The following is a 17,061-nucleotide window of genomic DNA, read 5'->3' on the forward strand; positions in this document are numbered from 1 at the left end:
GCATAGATTTAATTTTCATTTTTTTATTATATTTTACGTTTTTAACATAATAATAATAAAAAAAAGAAAAGTCTGAGTGTAAGTTATAATATTGATGAAGATGAAAACTCATTAGGCTCCTTAAAGCTATTATTACTGTTTTCCAGAAATAAGATTAGGGGTATAACGTCGCATTTAGATGTAGACTACATAAGTATATATAGCCCTGCCTGACGTCAATATTCATAAATGGAAAAAATAAATTTCTATAACGGCTATGAGAGAAAATAAAAATAAAATAAAAGTATGAACAAAATTTAATGACCTTCCGAAAAAAAATATAATAAACAAAAAGAAAAGGCATTTATTCGACTGTATATCGGACCTTTTGTTATACTCGTATATACATACTTAAACAAAAAAAAAAACCTCCTTTCATTAAAATCATGCCTTATGGGTTTGAATTTTCATTTAATTTGATTAAAGGTAAAATAAAAAATACATTAAAGAAAGATGCCGAAAATGAGAAGGGGGGAACTGGAATAGGGAATTGGCTATTTGACGTGTTTTATATACCGGTAGAACAAGCAAAACATAACCATAAAAGAAGAAAGTATTAAAGCAAGGCTATTGAAATAAGAGTAACCACAATAAACAGTGATTTTGGTACCATTTTCATGGAGGGTCATTACTAAACTTACTAATGAGAATTTAACTTGCCTAAGAATATAATGAAAGTATTGAGTATAGACTAAATAGGTACGAGTACAGCCAAATTTTATTTTATACTCTATTTCATTTGACACCCACTTCTCCCTATCCCTCTTCCTCCACCATCCGGTTCTTCTACATCTCTCATTTTAGATTAACCTTAAAAGTCCTTGTATATTTTCAATGTCTGCTTTGTACCCCTATAAAAATTTAAAACAAAAAGTTTCCACATATACGTAGGTATGTAATTTAAGTGTAAACGAGTGTATGTATACATCGTGTAACTACATTAATATTAATAAATTTTAATCCAATGAATCCTTTAATTGCATCTGATGTTAATAAAATTGATTCTTTATTATTTAGATTTACGCTTGTGTTCAAGATGAACGTTCGCTTATACTATTCTATATGGATAAATATTTGTATATGTATGCAAGTTTAACCTAACTAATTGGATTTGTATGGATATTTATATGTATGTGAACTATTGTAATAACATTACTTATTTATATTTCATTAAATTAGTGTTTTTAAAAGATAAACTATTTTTTTTCTAATCTTTCTAAGACAAAAAATTAAAAACAAACCAAAAATGTATAATAATATAGAAGAACTTAGAAAAAATTTATAAAATTGGAAAAGACTAGCACGATGAGAAGGAGCATTTGCAAAATAGTTGAAGACTTTAAACCATAAAGCAGTCATTGTTTTCTGTGTGTGCTTTATAATAATTGTGTGTGCCGGAATAAATAAAATTTTTTCCTGCTATAAATGATTATATATGACCAGAAACGGTATAGCAAAATAAAAACAGGTAATGGTAGGAATTACGTGAGAATGCGAGATACTGCTGGCTTAGAACTTATATTAGGGGATTGGGGTTGAAAAGCGAAAGTACTTGCAGAACCTGTAACGAAATGAAAGTGACTTCGATGACAATTCTAGGTGAATTTAGCGTATTACAACAAGGAGTACCAGTGTATTTCTATAAAGACTCACTGTCTCGGGATCACGCAGTGTTTACTTTGTTTCAAGAAATTATTTATTTTTTTGTGCATAGGGTTAACATAAAAAATTGCTTTTATTCTTTATAGTGCGTTCCTTTTTATGTACATACAAACACATATTTATGCATATAATGTGACTGCGTATATATATAAGATTACAATGCCTTCATTTCCTTTCTGTTTAATATTATTTACCTCATTTAAGGATATATATCTTCATTAAAGTTCTTTGAACGTAAGGAAGAACGAATAGTAAATCGATTTTCTTTTTGCTGTTGCTGTTATCCTTTTAGACGTTTGTATATTATTTTTGTTGTTTTCTTGCAATTTTTCATTTTAGTTTTTATTTTTCTAATATTAGAGTCAAAAAAACAAAAAAAGACTTTCTTGCTATATAATTTTTTTTCCTTTGCATTTTTACTCTTGTTGCTTCTCTTATGTTGATGAAATTTTTAAACTTACTCTGAAACAATGCTTTATATATGTATGTATGTACATATGCACATAAAAAATTTAGATTCTAGACAGAATGAAAAATTTAAAAATATTATTTTTCACAATTTCTACAGAAAAAAAACAACAAGAAGTTTTGCTGTAAAGGACGAGTAAATGAAAAGTAAAATCAGGCTGTTTCTTACTAAAGACAGACTAAGTACTGACTGTGAAAGGATAATAATATATAAAGAATGATGAAGAATTTGTTGAAATATTACTTTCAATATGTGAGAGCATGTTAGATTGTTTTCTTTTTGCTTTTTTTGCATATATTGTTGGTGTCTGTATACATATACCAACTATATGGCCTCTAATTTCTCATTCTGATAAGGTAGAATTTCTGATAAATTTAAAGTAAGATTCATTTTTGTTATTTTTTTTAGAAAATGGACTGAATTTAAATTTATTTTGAAAATTGTAGAAAAAGAAAATTTTTCTTTAAGAGCTTTTTACAAGAATTACTAAAATTCATAAAGCAAATATAGAGAAAAAATAACATTTCGTTTCCACTCAGAAACTATACTGTCGCTTCGACTTTTAAAAAAAAAGCGATTTCATAAACTCACAGAAGTCTGTCCAAATGTTGAGACTTTTTAAAGTGGAATAATAACCGATTTACAATACAGATAAATCCTTTAAAGTAAATTAAAATTAATATGCGTACATAATTACATTTGTTCATATAATTAACAAATTCATCGTAATACAATGAAGAAAACTAGTAAACTAGAATGAGTCTATTGAAATCGATTTGTTGAAGACTTTATTCAAAAAGTTTTAAAATACAAAATTATACTTGTAGATCTCATTATCATTATTATAATTAAATTATTTACAGCTTAAATTTGAATTTTTTTTTAATTTAATTATATTCAATTAAATTATTTTATAAATATTAATACTTTAAAAATATTTTCTTTATATTTTCAGAAATTTCATTGAAGAAATTATCAGATATTCATCAACATTTATTCAACGAATCATTTAACAATTATTATTATTTAACAATATTATAATTTTTAACAACATAATGTCCGATCCTTTACCGATAAGTGAACAACCACGTTGTCAAGAACAACAACAGCAACAATCAAATCCGCAACAACTACAACAAAGGCAACATAAAATTAATATAATAACAAATCCGATTGCAAATACATCTGAATCATGTAAAAATACACCAAATATTGGACGTAAACATCATCATGGTATTATACAACAAGAGCAATTACAATATCAACTACATCATCATTTTCAACATAATAATCTTATATTTAAAACTGGTAGTCATAGTGCACATAATTCCCCATTACCGCATAGAAGACTTGATAAATTAGAAGGTTGTATACGAGATAAACCATCACCATTATGTGGTAGACGTTCACATTATCCAAATGATTCAGATGATTGTAGTAGCTCTGTTGAACCATCACCACAATTAATACGTAAAGCAACAGCAATTGTTAATCAAAATATATCAAGACTGGTAACATCATCAACTACAATAACAGCAACAACGCAATCTACAACAAATAATTTAAATAATAGTAATTGTTCATCCTGTAATACATTAAATTCATCACAAAATTTAAATCGTCATTTAATATTAAAATCACCAGAAAATCATCAACAATCACAACAACAGCATCACATTCATCATCAATTATATCAAAATGATGTTCAAGATGGTCCAAGACGTCGTGTTGAATCTGATTGTACAAATTGTAATCGACATTCTAGTAACAATAGTAATATAAATAATTGTTCAATACATTCACAACAATTACAACAACAAAATTTAAGTGGAAACTATCCCGGTTCAAATAGTACAACACCAAAAGTTAAAAGAAAAGATTTTTTCTTTACATCATCACCAGCAAAAAGTTGTATTGGTGAACCGGGTGTATTTAGTTCACCAATACATCAACAACAACGTATACATAATAAAGAAAATCCGGTAAATAATACCGGGACACAAATATTTTGTGCTAGCCCAGCTAAAAGTATTATTGGTGAACCAGGAACCTTTGCATCACCAATACGTAATTTACGTGGTTCAACTAGTCCAAATCCATTATCAAATGATGATGCAACACATCAAAATCAAATTGAAAATATATCATCTGATGAAATTGTTGAACAACCTCAACCAGATCAGACTATTGTGTCGGGTTGGTTGAAATTCAGGGACAACAAGAGGGTAAGTTTATATTCTAATATAATTTACTATTGTATAGTATCATACTGACTCATTAGACTGCTAAATAATTTGTTTAATAAACTATTTGCTCGAAAAGTTTTGTAACATTTTTCTTATTAGAACACTACATTATACGTTGATATAATAAATCTTAAGAGTAACGTTCAAAGTACCAATTATTTAATAAAAATATTGCACACTATAAAATATGGTTATAAAATTAACATTTTAGAAAGACCCACTGATTTCTCGGATCCCGATTTATGGTGTGCAAAGAAGCACATTTTACTGTTTCTTTCTTAATAAAGCTTTCTTAATAAAGCAGATTTTTAGGCGGGTACCGTGATGAAGTGAAACTAACAAGCACATTTCTTTTCAATTTTGTTGAATATGCATTACTTTTTGTCTCGTATTTCGTTTCCATTTTCAAAAAATGAAAATCTAAAAATTTATTTCGTACAATACGATTTTCTATTTCTCAATTTTACTCCATTTTTCTTCTATTATTCCAGATTATTTTAGAAAGTTCTCAAAACTTTAAACTTTTCAACAAAAATACAATATTGTAAAATGTATATTGATTCTTATATTTCCTGATTTCTTCTTTAGAAATTTAAATCCCAAGAAAAGAGCATTGCTTTACACCTTACAGCTGTACTAGGTATATGTATATCTACAAATAAAAAAGTTTCTACGTTTTTAGATATTTTGTTAGAATAATAGTTTCTTATATGTATACACAAAATTAAAAAAATATATTATAATATTGGAGATGCATTTTAAGATATCCTTTAATACATATATTAAAACAAAAATATAGCCACAATTTTAACAAAATATAAGATAATACATATGCATATGTGTAATGTATTAGACTATATTACGAACAAGAAATTGTTACAGATAAAGTATATAGGATTTCATTATTGACAACCCACATACACATACATTTCTTAATTTAATATTAAGTAAAGCTTAGCATTATGTGGAGCATTATTACGTTAGGATATTATTATTGTATTGTTTGTATATTATTTCGACGTCTTTATAAAAGTCAATGACAATATAAGTAGAAAAATCTCTTAAGGGACTTTTATAGAAGGACTTCTTGTCCTAGAAACAAAAATTATTTTTTTTTTGTTATATTATGTATTATACAAAATCCATTTATATAATATTATAAATATATAAATAAATAAATGGCACGTACTACCTTATTTCCTTATACAAAATAAAAAAGGCAAAAAATAAACAAGAAACTTAAAAAAAATCTTTAGAAAAATGAATATCTATACTCAAAGGACATCATCAGGACCTGATAAATTCCATGTGTATATTGTTATAGATATACATAATATTATGAAAAGTTCTATGTAAATTGTATATAGAAAAGAATTATCATACATAAAAGATAACATAAGAATTACGAGATACATACATAATCAAGAAAAAAAGGCAAAAAAATTGAATATTTACCATAACATGTCGAAAAAGGACAATATATTCACCATCAATATCATTATCGTATCCATCTAAAATTCTGTAAACACTTGAAAATTTTATGTTTTTCTCATTTAGATTTCCGTTTTTAGCACTTTTCCAAAAAAAATTTAAAAAAAAATGTGCTTATTAGTTTCACCCTGTCCTTGCGTCCGTCCGACCGTACGAAGTTTTCTGAAATAGGGGTCTGAAATTTTAGCAGTCTTTAGACACTGGTGTATACTTTATTTCGTTAAAAGAAAATTTCTTTCCACCTCCGTGGAAAACAATTTATCGCCATAAATCTAAAATAGTAAAGTTTGAATTTTCGGCACCTTATACTTCCGAAACTCCAAAATTTTATTTGAGCAAATAAGAGCAAATTTCTATAATGGTAGAAATCTGACGGTAAATACCATGCTATCAAAAAATATAGTTATCTCAATGCATGCAATTAACCCCAGAATTCGATTAATATTTAAAGTACCTTCCAATTTGTCTCATCCTGAATATATGCAATCATTTAAAATATTTTGGTATATAAAAGTATTTTCACTTGTTCAACGAAAACTGCTACTTTACAAACTATTGGCCTGAACCTTTATTCTTGAATAATTTTAACTAAATTATAGTAAGTTGATATATATATATATATATTATGTTTCCACTTATTTGTATATAGTGTTGTACGTTATTATTTTTGTACGAATTGAATATTATATTCTGTATTAGAGTGATGACAAATACCGGAAAATCCCATATACACTATTCAAAAAAAAAAATATATAAAAATAATAGAATAACAACAAAATATTGTATATATACACAATTACATAAACATGTATACATATTTTATTGAAAATCATTAAAATGCAGGACAGGATTACTATGACTCCTGTTGAGTATTCATTGAAAAAAAAAACACAAGACACAAACTACTACATTATTATATTAGTATACGAAAAATATAAAAATAAATAAATAAAAGAAAACAACAAAAATTAATACTAAATATAGAATAAATTTTTTTGTTGTCGTTATTCTACATTTTTTTATATAAGTTAAATTTTATATTATAATACAAAACTTAAAAAGTTGCTAAAGTATAGGTGTACAATAAATTTGTTATAGGGTGTTCCATTTTTAATATCCTGAAAATTATCTATTTTTTTTAATCTGCTTCTTTATTTTAAAACAATTATGAGTAATATTTGAAATTAAGTGGGTTTTTTTATGAAAAAGCACATAGCTTCATTTCATCATCATAAAGTGTAATAGCTGTAATATACTAAACTAAGATACTAAAATATAATTTAGACTGAATATCTCAAAATTTATAGATTATCATCGAAGTTTTCAAAAAATTCGCACAAATGTTCATTAACTGAATTTAGTATAACAAAAATTATAGAAATTTACTAAATAAAATTATTTTTTTATGGTATGTTATTCTATAAAATCTTTGGAATTAGATCCACCTCGTCGCAAACTTTTCTTCTTTTACTCTAATCTTTTGGTTTTACTCTAATTTAAAATTATTTTGAAAGATCAATAAATAATTTGAAGAACTCACCCACATGTTAGTACCCTCAATTCTCTTGAATTTTCTTTTCATTCTTTTATATACGCTGTGTTAAGGTAAGCCTCAAAAAATTTAATTTTCTTACATTTCACGAATATTCAAATAAAGTGTTATACTTATATAACAAAATAATTTCACTTTACCGAAACATTTTGTATGAATTCAAGAAAAAAAATTAAGGATAATAACTTTATTTTTCCTATTAAGATTTATATTTTAATCTTAATTCAAAAAAAGAAAAAAAAAATTATTTTAAAAAAGTTTTCCAATCTACCTTTTACTATTGTATAAAATAGACCTGTAGTGAAGAAAATTTGTAAAAACTTTTACTAACTCAAATATCAAACAATCTTCTAGAATGTTAGGGTAGAGATAAAGGTGCGAAAATATGTAACGGAAGTGATCTTTTCTCTCAACATTATAGTGTATACTCTTGTTAGTTGGATTTTTTCCCTTTAAAACCTAAAGGGCCTCACAATTATTTTAATTTATTGGATTTTTTTTATCTATTTCTAAAAAAAAAAGGATATCATAAAGGTTTTTTTGAAAGGAATTTAAAATGACAAAAATTGATCATTATTTCACTGTTATTCATTATGTAATTGGATACAGAGAGAGTCCCAATTTTTATATTTGTTATTGTTGTAGCTCTTGTTTTTTTTTTTCTTCTATTTATGGTTCATAAGATTGCTAAAATTCTTAATCAACAAAATAATAGCAAACAAGAAAATGAACCAATTTTTGGAAATTTCTATGTTACCAAAAATCTATAAGATGAAATGTGAAAAATTATATTATATGAGCAGAGAATTGAAAAGAAAAAGGAAAAAAGGTATAAATTTTTTTCCCCTATATAACCTCATTAAAATTGATTGTGCTCATATAAATATGGATGTATGTGCATCTTAAAATATAACAACATTATTATTAATTTTTGCTTGTATTTTGTTTAAAACTCATCTATTCAACAATAAGTGAGATTTTTCAAACAAGAAAATTGGGTTCTCCTACTACATTATAATTTGATCAATGTACGTACCCATGGTATATGAAGGTAGGTGGTTTTTGATTAAAATTTTCTGGTTTTTTTTTGGTCTGTCATTTTCTAAGTGTTATACATTGTGTCGGTTTTTGTTTTTATATCAGAAAAATATTTTAGTGAATGATTTGTAGAAGATCTCACGTACAAGGCTACTATATTTATTTATTTATATACAACATGTAGTATGTTTACAAGAAATATTACATGCGACATGAATCCTAATTATCCTTAAAGTATATGATGTTTCGAAAAATATATTATTTGCCACATTATAATATTATATATATAATATTAGATATATTTATAACAAAAAATTAAATATGAATTGAGTAGAAAGTAATTTAAATTAAGTTTTTTTTTATATAACAAATTGGTATTTATAGTAGAGTTTCAAAAATAGTTATGGTTGTTTATCAATAAGTGAGATCAGAAGTTGAAAAAAAAATAATGTAATTTCAAATTTATGGTTAACCTAGATAATTTGTTTTTATTTTTTAATCTTAATCAAATTAGGGTAAAATAAGAATATGGTTATAGAAGTTTAAATTAATACCATTTTAATATAGTTTAAAAATATAGGACTTTTGTTTTCCTATTTTATGTAAAATTAAATCGATTGTAATTTTATGGGATAAACCCTGAGCAACATTGAAAATGAATAACATTTCTATTTAAAATGATATTTTGTCAAAAATAATTTGTAATGATAGTATTTGACATGGCGTTTATTCCATGAAAAAAAAAATTGTATAAAATAAGAAAATAGTTTTTCTTTTCAATACAGTTGTTAAAAATCATCAGCAGGTAGAGATAAGTGAACTCAAGACATCGTAAAACCTATCAATAGTGGGTGACCTTAACTCAACCTAAAACGCACCTGGTCTGGTTATAATTTCTTAAAACTAGTTAAGCTGACTAACTATTAATTTTGTTTTATTATGTGTCTATATTCCGTGAGAAGTCTCGTTCGTTTGAATATTTCTGTTCTAACCCTATGCTCTGTAAGTCGAGATCCTCAATGTTCTCATGTCTCTTTTTGACATATTCTTTGCATCTAAGCTTGATATCTAAAGTCATAAGTAGGTGTCTCACTATGGATTGATGCTCCACCATTAGTCAAATTTAATGGTGCCGGATCGTTGATGATTTGTTTGTGAAATTAATATGCACAGATATGCATTCATTTAGTTTACTTTCTATTTATTTGTCCATTTACTTATATCACTACTTGCTTCTTATAATTTTTTCAACTTTAGGTTCTACTGCCAAGGTTGTCGTATCAGTCACATTTCCCAATTCTGGCAAATTATTAGTCTATATGACTTTGCTTCATTTAAAGGTTTACCTCATTTTTTTATCATAATACCTTCCGCTACGTTCCAAGCATTAGGAACCTTAGGTTAACTGCTGCATTCACCAATTTCTACGAAAATGAATAAAAAAATATTTACAAAGAATTTTTAAAAAAATTAGTTTTATTTAAATTAATATTAGGAAATCATGAAGCCTTCACTAGCACAACTAGTATTTATGCACCTTAATTTTAATTACGTTAATCTACAAGCTACACAAGCCTCTTGTTGATTTCAAAATTAAAATTCGTGCTCATGTTATTTATATCAAATACACTCAGGAAAAACAGACACTATTATTGTCTCGCTGCCAACACAAAAATATTAATAATATTAAATGTTTATTGTCAAAGAATGTGAAACATACTGGTCAGATATCTCAATTTTTTGTTTTATATCTATAAGCTATAACTTGAAATGCCTTTTCGCAAATATATAATAAATGCCTTAATATCTAATACTATAGTGAAATACTTCTTGCTATACAATTTTGAGAAGGGTAAGTTATTCATCACAATTTTCATGTTCTAGAAATACGTTTTTCTTTATAGAATAAAATAGACAATAAAAAAAGGTAATATTTATTTTTTGCCTTTTTCAACAATGTCTAAAAAATAAAAACCTCTGTGTAAACCATGAAATAAAGCGTAACAATATAATATAATTTTATTATATCTAACCAAGCGGTTTAATTTTACCATTATTATAAAATTTATAAGATGAAATAAAAAGTAAAAGCAGTTTTGTGCAAAGGGAAAAGTTATAGCAAACAGAACTTTAAAATTAGTGTAAAAAATTGAAACGGAATTCTATGAGAGCTGAAAGTTCTTATTGAAGCAAGAATAAATGAAAGGCTACTCTTCTTTCAAATGACAAATATAAGAAACATTTCTGAAATAATATACCGTTAGTACTCAATGTACATTTGGAATTTAATTTTTGGTTCTCCTTTTTTTCTTGTAACCAAAAAATGTTGATTTCAAAAAAGTATCCCCTGTTTCGAAAAAAAAAAATATCAACCTGCACAATTTAATAACTCTGATGACATTAAAGGAACAGTATTTTGTTTATGAAGAATTTTCTTTTTTCTCTCTTGCATTCCTTATAAGCTCATCAGTGTTTCCCCTTTCAAACCGTCTTCTTCTTGTTCTATCAATATTTGTTTACTTTTAGCTGTACTATTTACTAAATTCCACCCTCCTGTAATTTTTAGGTAAATGTATTTTTGCTTATGCCCTCTTTTTATTGCACACAATAAAAAAAAAGACATCCCCAAAAAAACAAGTAGAATGAAAGGACTTTGTCAAGTGGAAATCACTTTAATATTTTCTGGTTTTTCTTGTTTTTTTTTTTTTGCCATCCCCCATGTTATGGGTTTTGTTTCAATATGAACATTTGAAACTTTGTACTGCAAATGTGAATTCTAACCAATATTCCTTAATTTTTTATGTCATTGCATGTTTTGGAAAACCTTCTTATTGTTAAGAGTTTTTTAATAGTAAAAGTGTGTTGTAAATATTTTTCGATTCATAATAGGTATAAATAACTTAATTTCAGTATGTAAATACACGATAAGTCAGTCTGAAATTTGAAGATCCATGTATGTATGTATTAGTTGGAGCATTTATAATTTCAAAGTCGAAAGTGAACCATACACCACAATAGCGGAACTTATTTAGAATATAATTTGGTTAGTTCACCGAAGTGTTATCACAGTTATAGTCTCCGATCCACAGAAATAGTCATTGTTTTATCACCTTCGAATATCTCAATAAGAAAATATAACAATTAATATCCCATGATTTACTGAACTAACTAATATTATAAAAATTACAAAATTACCAGGAAAATACTGTAATATTTAAAAAATTAACAAAAAAATACAGAACAAACTTTTATACGACAATGCGACGCGCTTCCATTCACTAAGTTTCTATTGTAAAAATTAAATAAAAGAGAGAAAAAAGAAATATAAGACAATAAAAACATGAAGAGTCTTCATTTAAAGAGTTTTTCTTTATTCTTAATTTAAAATTTATTCTGCTTACTTTTTATTATAACTATATGCACAATCAACCAAACAAAACAAAAAATTATGGTAATAACAATAACGAGTACAGGAATAATAAGAATAAACAGAATAATTTAATGTTTCCATATTGTTTTGACAAAGTTTCAATGTTCCAGAACTTTCATAACTCTACAATATTTTATTTCGGTTAAACAGTTTTCTTTTTATTTTGGTCCCTGTTAGGTTTTGATTTTTTCATTTTTCACTTCTTTAATTTACCGAAAATTATTATGAGAATCGCTACAAGATAATTTTTTTCAAATCTCAGGAGATTTTCCTTGATTTAAACAAAATTTCCTTGATTTTTTTGTTATTCAATAAACATTTTGTGTATGTAAGGGTATATTATATATGTAGGAAGTAATAAAGTGAACTAATTTCAGGCGGGTAAATGGTGCAACATATAACGTGGAACGGAATTTGTGAACTAGGCTCTCCGGAAGGAAGATATCGGTGCTGTAATAGAGGTTTTATAGTCGACGAACATGTTAAAAGGGTTGATCTTCTCGCAAACGATTTTTGCCGAGACTATCGTGACAAACAGGAGGATGAAACGGTGACCAAGCTATAGACTTGGTGAATGTAAGTACCACAAACCTTAATCGAAAAATGAAGAGGGCGGATAGAGAGATATACGGCGACACCACAACGGGTCTTACTCACCTAGGTACGAATCTTTCAGGATGCATATTTAGGCTACTTCAAATCAACCTACCTCAAAAAATTTTATTTTGTCTTGTATTTTCAGTGCTATGGCAACGTTTTTTCAGGAATAAATGATAGAAAAATTATATTAAAAATATTATATAAAAAAATCTAGCATAATTTGTTTAACATTTTTTAAAGTCTGCAGTAAAATTTTGATTTTCTAACTCTTTTTAATAGTCTTTGAAATTAAGATTGATTTCTATAAAGACTGACTAACTAACATATAATGCTCATGTTTTAGTTCAACTGAAAACCTTTACCCCGTAATAGTAATGCTTTTAAGTATACTTTGTGAACAATACAAATTTTATTATAAGAGTGTGTTACAATTTACATTTATTAAGCCTTTGTACATTTTGATATTGATATAAATATGTTATACAAAGTAAGATAAATTAGTTGTTTTAGCAACATAAAGAGAATATTAATATTCTCTAGAAATTTTTTTAAAAGTCTATTATATTTTAGATTCATGAATTGCCTTAAGGAAAATAGAATAAATTGTAAAATATTTTTTCTTTTTATAAATATAGTCGATTTTATTGAGAAAATATGAACGTGTTAGTTTAAAGTGGAGATAATAACCAACAATTTTTTAAAGAACAAATTAAGATTTAAACAGTGTCATAAATAAGAATTTCATATTATGGTTTGTAAATCTATTATCATTATTTATTGTTGTGATACACGTAGACAAATATGTTAGTTACTTATAAGTTCCACTTAACATTAATGCAATAAATCCGAAACATTTTTGAAATCAACCTTGTCTATTATTGTTTTAGATTGAAATTAAAAAAGTATGTGATTTCAAGGCAAATTTTTCAAACGCATCGATCAAAAATATAAAAACTTCAGCGAAACTTACAACCGAAAATTACAATTGATTTACAAACTTGGAGACCAGCTTAATTATACAGACTTTAATTTCACTTGAAAAACTAACATTTTAAAGTATAAAATTAAAAATATTTAAAGCGAAAGTGTAGAAGTTCCTATGTGAAATAAATATCCACGATAAAACCCTGGGAGCCCTATTCCAGCACAGAAATAAGGATATACTCAATATTACAAAAAAAATGAAGAACCAACTCTTCCCGCAGGTATCTTTTCTTGGAATCTATTGAGCTGTGAACATTGTCGCTATACTTCGAATGTTTTAGTTGATACCTTACAGTGCTTTAAGAAAAGAAATACCCTACATAATACTTTATGCTACAATTTTTTGAATATTGGATCTGAATATAACTTCTTCTTTGCGACCTACAATTACAGTAAAATTAAATAATTGTAATAAATAACTGAGATGTGATTGAAAAATTTTCAAGTTTTACAACTCATTAAAAACATTATTTAATTTGATTTTATATTTTTTTGTTTTTTTTAACCCATTCTCCATCAAATTATTTTTAAAATGTTCTACTTAACTGTCATTCAATATTATTAAAAAAATAACAATTTTCAAATTGAAATAACAAAGTTATCGCAACCATTTCTTTAATTATAATTTATAAATAGCACTCTAAAATTTATAAAATAATTTTTATTCATTATAATTATGAAATTATAACTTGAGGGCACTTTATTCATTAATTTTCTCTATTTTCTTTTTTTTTTGTTCTCTGTTTGTTATTTTGTAGATTATAAGGACTCGATGTAGAAATATAGAACGATTGTAATAATTTTACTTGAAAAGACAAAAATAATTTTATTTTTGCTTTACATTTCGTCATTATCATTGAGAAGAAGAATAAGTAGAAGAAAATTGCGAGTTTTCGTGTAAAAATAATTTAGCAAAACACTTATATAATTTTTACAATACTCTACAATTTAAAAACCAATACCATCATTTCATCCTTCCATTGTGATTTTTGAGGCTTTCCAAATTTATAATTGAAAACCTTCAAGCTAAAAAAATATGATAATTTTAATGGAATTTAAAAGGACTTTTTACTAAACACAAGGAAAAAGATAATTTCATAATTTTCTTGTGTTTATAAAATTGTTACAGGAATTTTTCCCAAAAAAAAATGAGAGTTATAAATTTAGGGTGATCTTTTTAAGTGATTTTTTGAAAAAAAAATAAACAACGAATTTCAAACACTTTTCTTTAAAACTTATTTTATAACATTTGAATTATGTATGTTTGTTCTTTTTACTTAAGGGCTTTTGAGAAAAATTAACAGAGAAGAAACATTAATTTTCAAAAAAAAAAAATAGATAAATTATTTATGAAAAAGTAATAATGACAATACTGCGTAAATTTCTTGAATTAGGAACCTAATTACTGACGTTTTTCTATAAAAAAATAAACGAGACCAATTTGGAAGATTAAATATTTTTGTCTGATTAATCAGACGATAAGCCATCGGATATTGCTTATCGTTTGTTGAATTGAGCAATAAATATTATGATATAAGAGCGAATTATGTTTTCAAAATCGGTATGGGTTATTTTCATCGACAAAAACTAAAACACAAAAACAATGTTTAAAATTTTAAAAAATAGTGTAGCAAAAATCTTATTAAATTAAATCAAATTCATTAATCACAAATGAAAAAGTAAAATATGGTTAAATTAAAAAAATAAGGAAAGTAAGAGGAAAATTTGAAATTCATACACTTCAAATGTTGCCTCAATTTCAGAACCTAAAATCCATTCACGTTTTTTAGGTAAACTAAAATTTCAATAATTTTAACTTTAAATTACAAGAATGGTACAACATGCACAATATGTTGCATAATTCATATGGAATTTACTAACGAAATGTAGTTATATGATGAAGAGCACACACAACACGGTTGCATTTTTACTCACATCACAATATCGAATCTACAAGCCTGCTTATCATATTAAAACATTTCAAGTATTATTAAAATTATGAAATATTTTCGGTTTTTTTCCAATATTTTAAAAGATAAATGCTACAAATCTTTATTATTCTAATCAAATTTTGTGATTATATGCAATTTGCTTTGTTAGAATAAAAAATTCACAAAAAATTTTCTATTGTATTTACGAAATTTTTCCGTTTTTTTGTGATCCAAAAATATTTTAAGTAATAAAATTATGTATTCTGACCACAAAATTTTTTTGAAAATCTCCACATAACACACAAGTATGAGGATCTATGGTCTCTATACCTCTGATCATATACTGTAGTAGATACATAAAAGAAAACAATATGTTCAATAGAAAATTTTTGTGGCTAACACAATAAAAAGCTATATACTAATGTTCTACACTTAGTGTTTCATAACAAAAAATTCTTTATTGTACCTGATTGATTTTTAAATTTTGTATTTTTCATTCTATACCAAAAATACCTAATTTTTAAGGTTACCTTTTTCATTATAAAATTTTTTTTTATAATAAATAGAACACAATACTTTAAAGTTATTATTAAAAATAAAAAGGTAATTTTTTGAAAATTGAAAGGATTGTGGATAATTAAAGCTCATTGTTCAATAGGTAAATTAAACAATTGAATTTTATTCAAATTTTCATAAATAAAAAACGAAAAAGTTTTTCTCTTAAATTGGTTTAGTTTATAAAATTTCAGTTTTTATATTCGGCCATATATTGTACTGTGATATTGTTTGCCAATTTTAATACAAAGCGATTTTGCTATACTTTTGGAAAAATGTAATCATGAACAGCCATTTTAAATTTGGAAATTGCATGGGAAGCAAAATAAGTTAAATTCTGTCATTTACCTCACAAAAGGTAGAAATAAAAGGTTGGTTAAGAAATGTTTGGATGATAAATGTAGCGGACCCTAATCGCTGAAGGTCGGCAATTTTCAAAACCTGAATGGAGAATTTAAAATGCAAAATTGAAAAATATGCAATCGAAGAAAAATTTAAACATTTTATTATATGGTTCATTGTCTAAATTTCATTGTCATTGTCTTATTATGTAGAAATACGCAAGAGGTTTCCACTGCTAATCATATAAAATTCAGTCTGGGTTTATATTCGTCAGAAACTAGTATTATCTAATAATTGTTCAAAAATAATGTCCATAAGAACATTAAGATTTAAAAAACAGTTGCAGCCTCCCTCACGATAACACATGATGTTCCATAGCTCGTCAATTTCTCAATACTCATACTTGCATTTATTTCTGCAAAAAACTTTTTCATCTTGCTTCAATATTTTAATAAACATAGCAAAATAAATAATACAATTTAATATAAGAAGAGGTATTTGAATAAGAAGTAAAGGTGGAGCAAGGGCAAATGAAAGCAATTGAGACTTTAATTTTTGTTTTTAGTTTCATTATTGAATACTTTTTGAATGCATAAGTTCAACTGAAGCATAAGTTCACAATACATATACAAAAAAGAAACTTTTCCTCTTTTTTTCCGAAATCCTTGAAAAACTCAACTTTTTCTCTTCTTCCTTAATATTATATTAAACTTTTTTTTTGG

The 17,061-nt window shown here is 25.8% G+C and overlaps 1 protein-coding gene across 1 annotated transcript in view; it reads left to right on the top strand.

Moving 5' to 3' along the window:
- Positions 1-17,061, top strand: part of LOC129612690 (protein kinase 4-like) — a 140,749-nt gene that overhangs the window by 35,914 nt on the left and 87,774 nt on the right. The window contains exon 2 of the mRNA XM_055526445.1: positions 3,126-4,395. Within this exon, the coding sequence (XP_055382420.1) occupies positions 3,226-4,395 (1,170 nt within the window). The 5' untranslated portion in view covers positions 3,126-3,225. The remainder of the gene's footprint in view (positions 1-3,125; positions 4,396-17,061) is intronic.

The sequence above is a fragment of the Condylostylus longicornis genome, unplaced genomic scaffold (assembly GCF_029603195.1).
Source record: "Condylostylus longicornis isolate FDR11 unplaced genomic scaffold, ASM2960319v2 ptg000076l, whole genome shotgun sequence".
NCBI lineage: Eukaryota > Metazoa > Arthropoda > Insecta > Diptera > Dolichopodidae > Condylostylus > Condylostylus longicornis.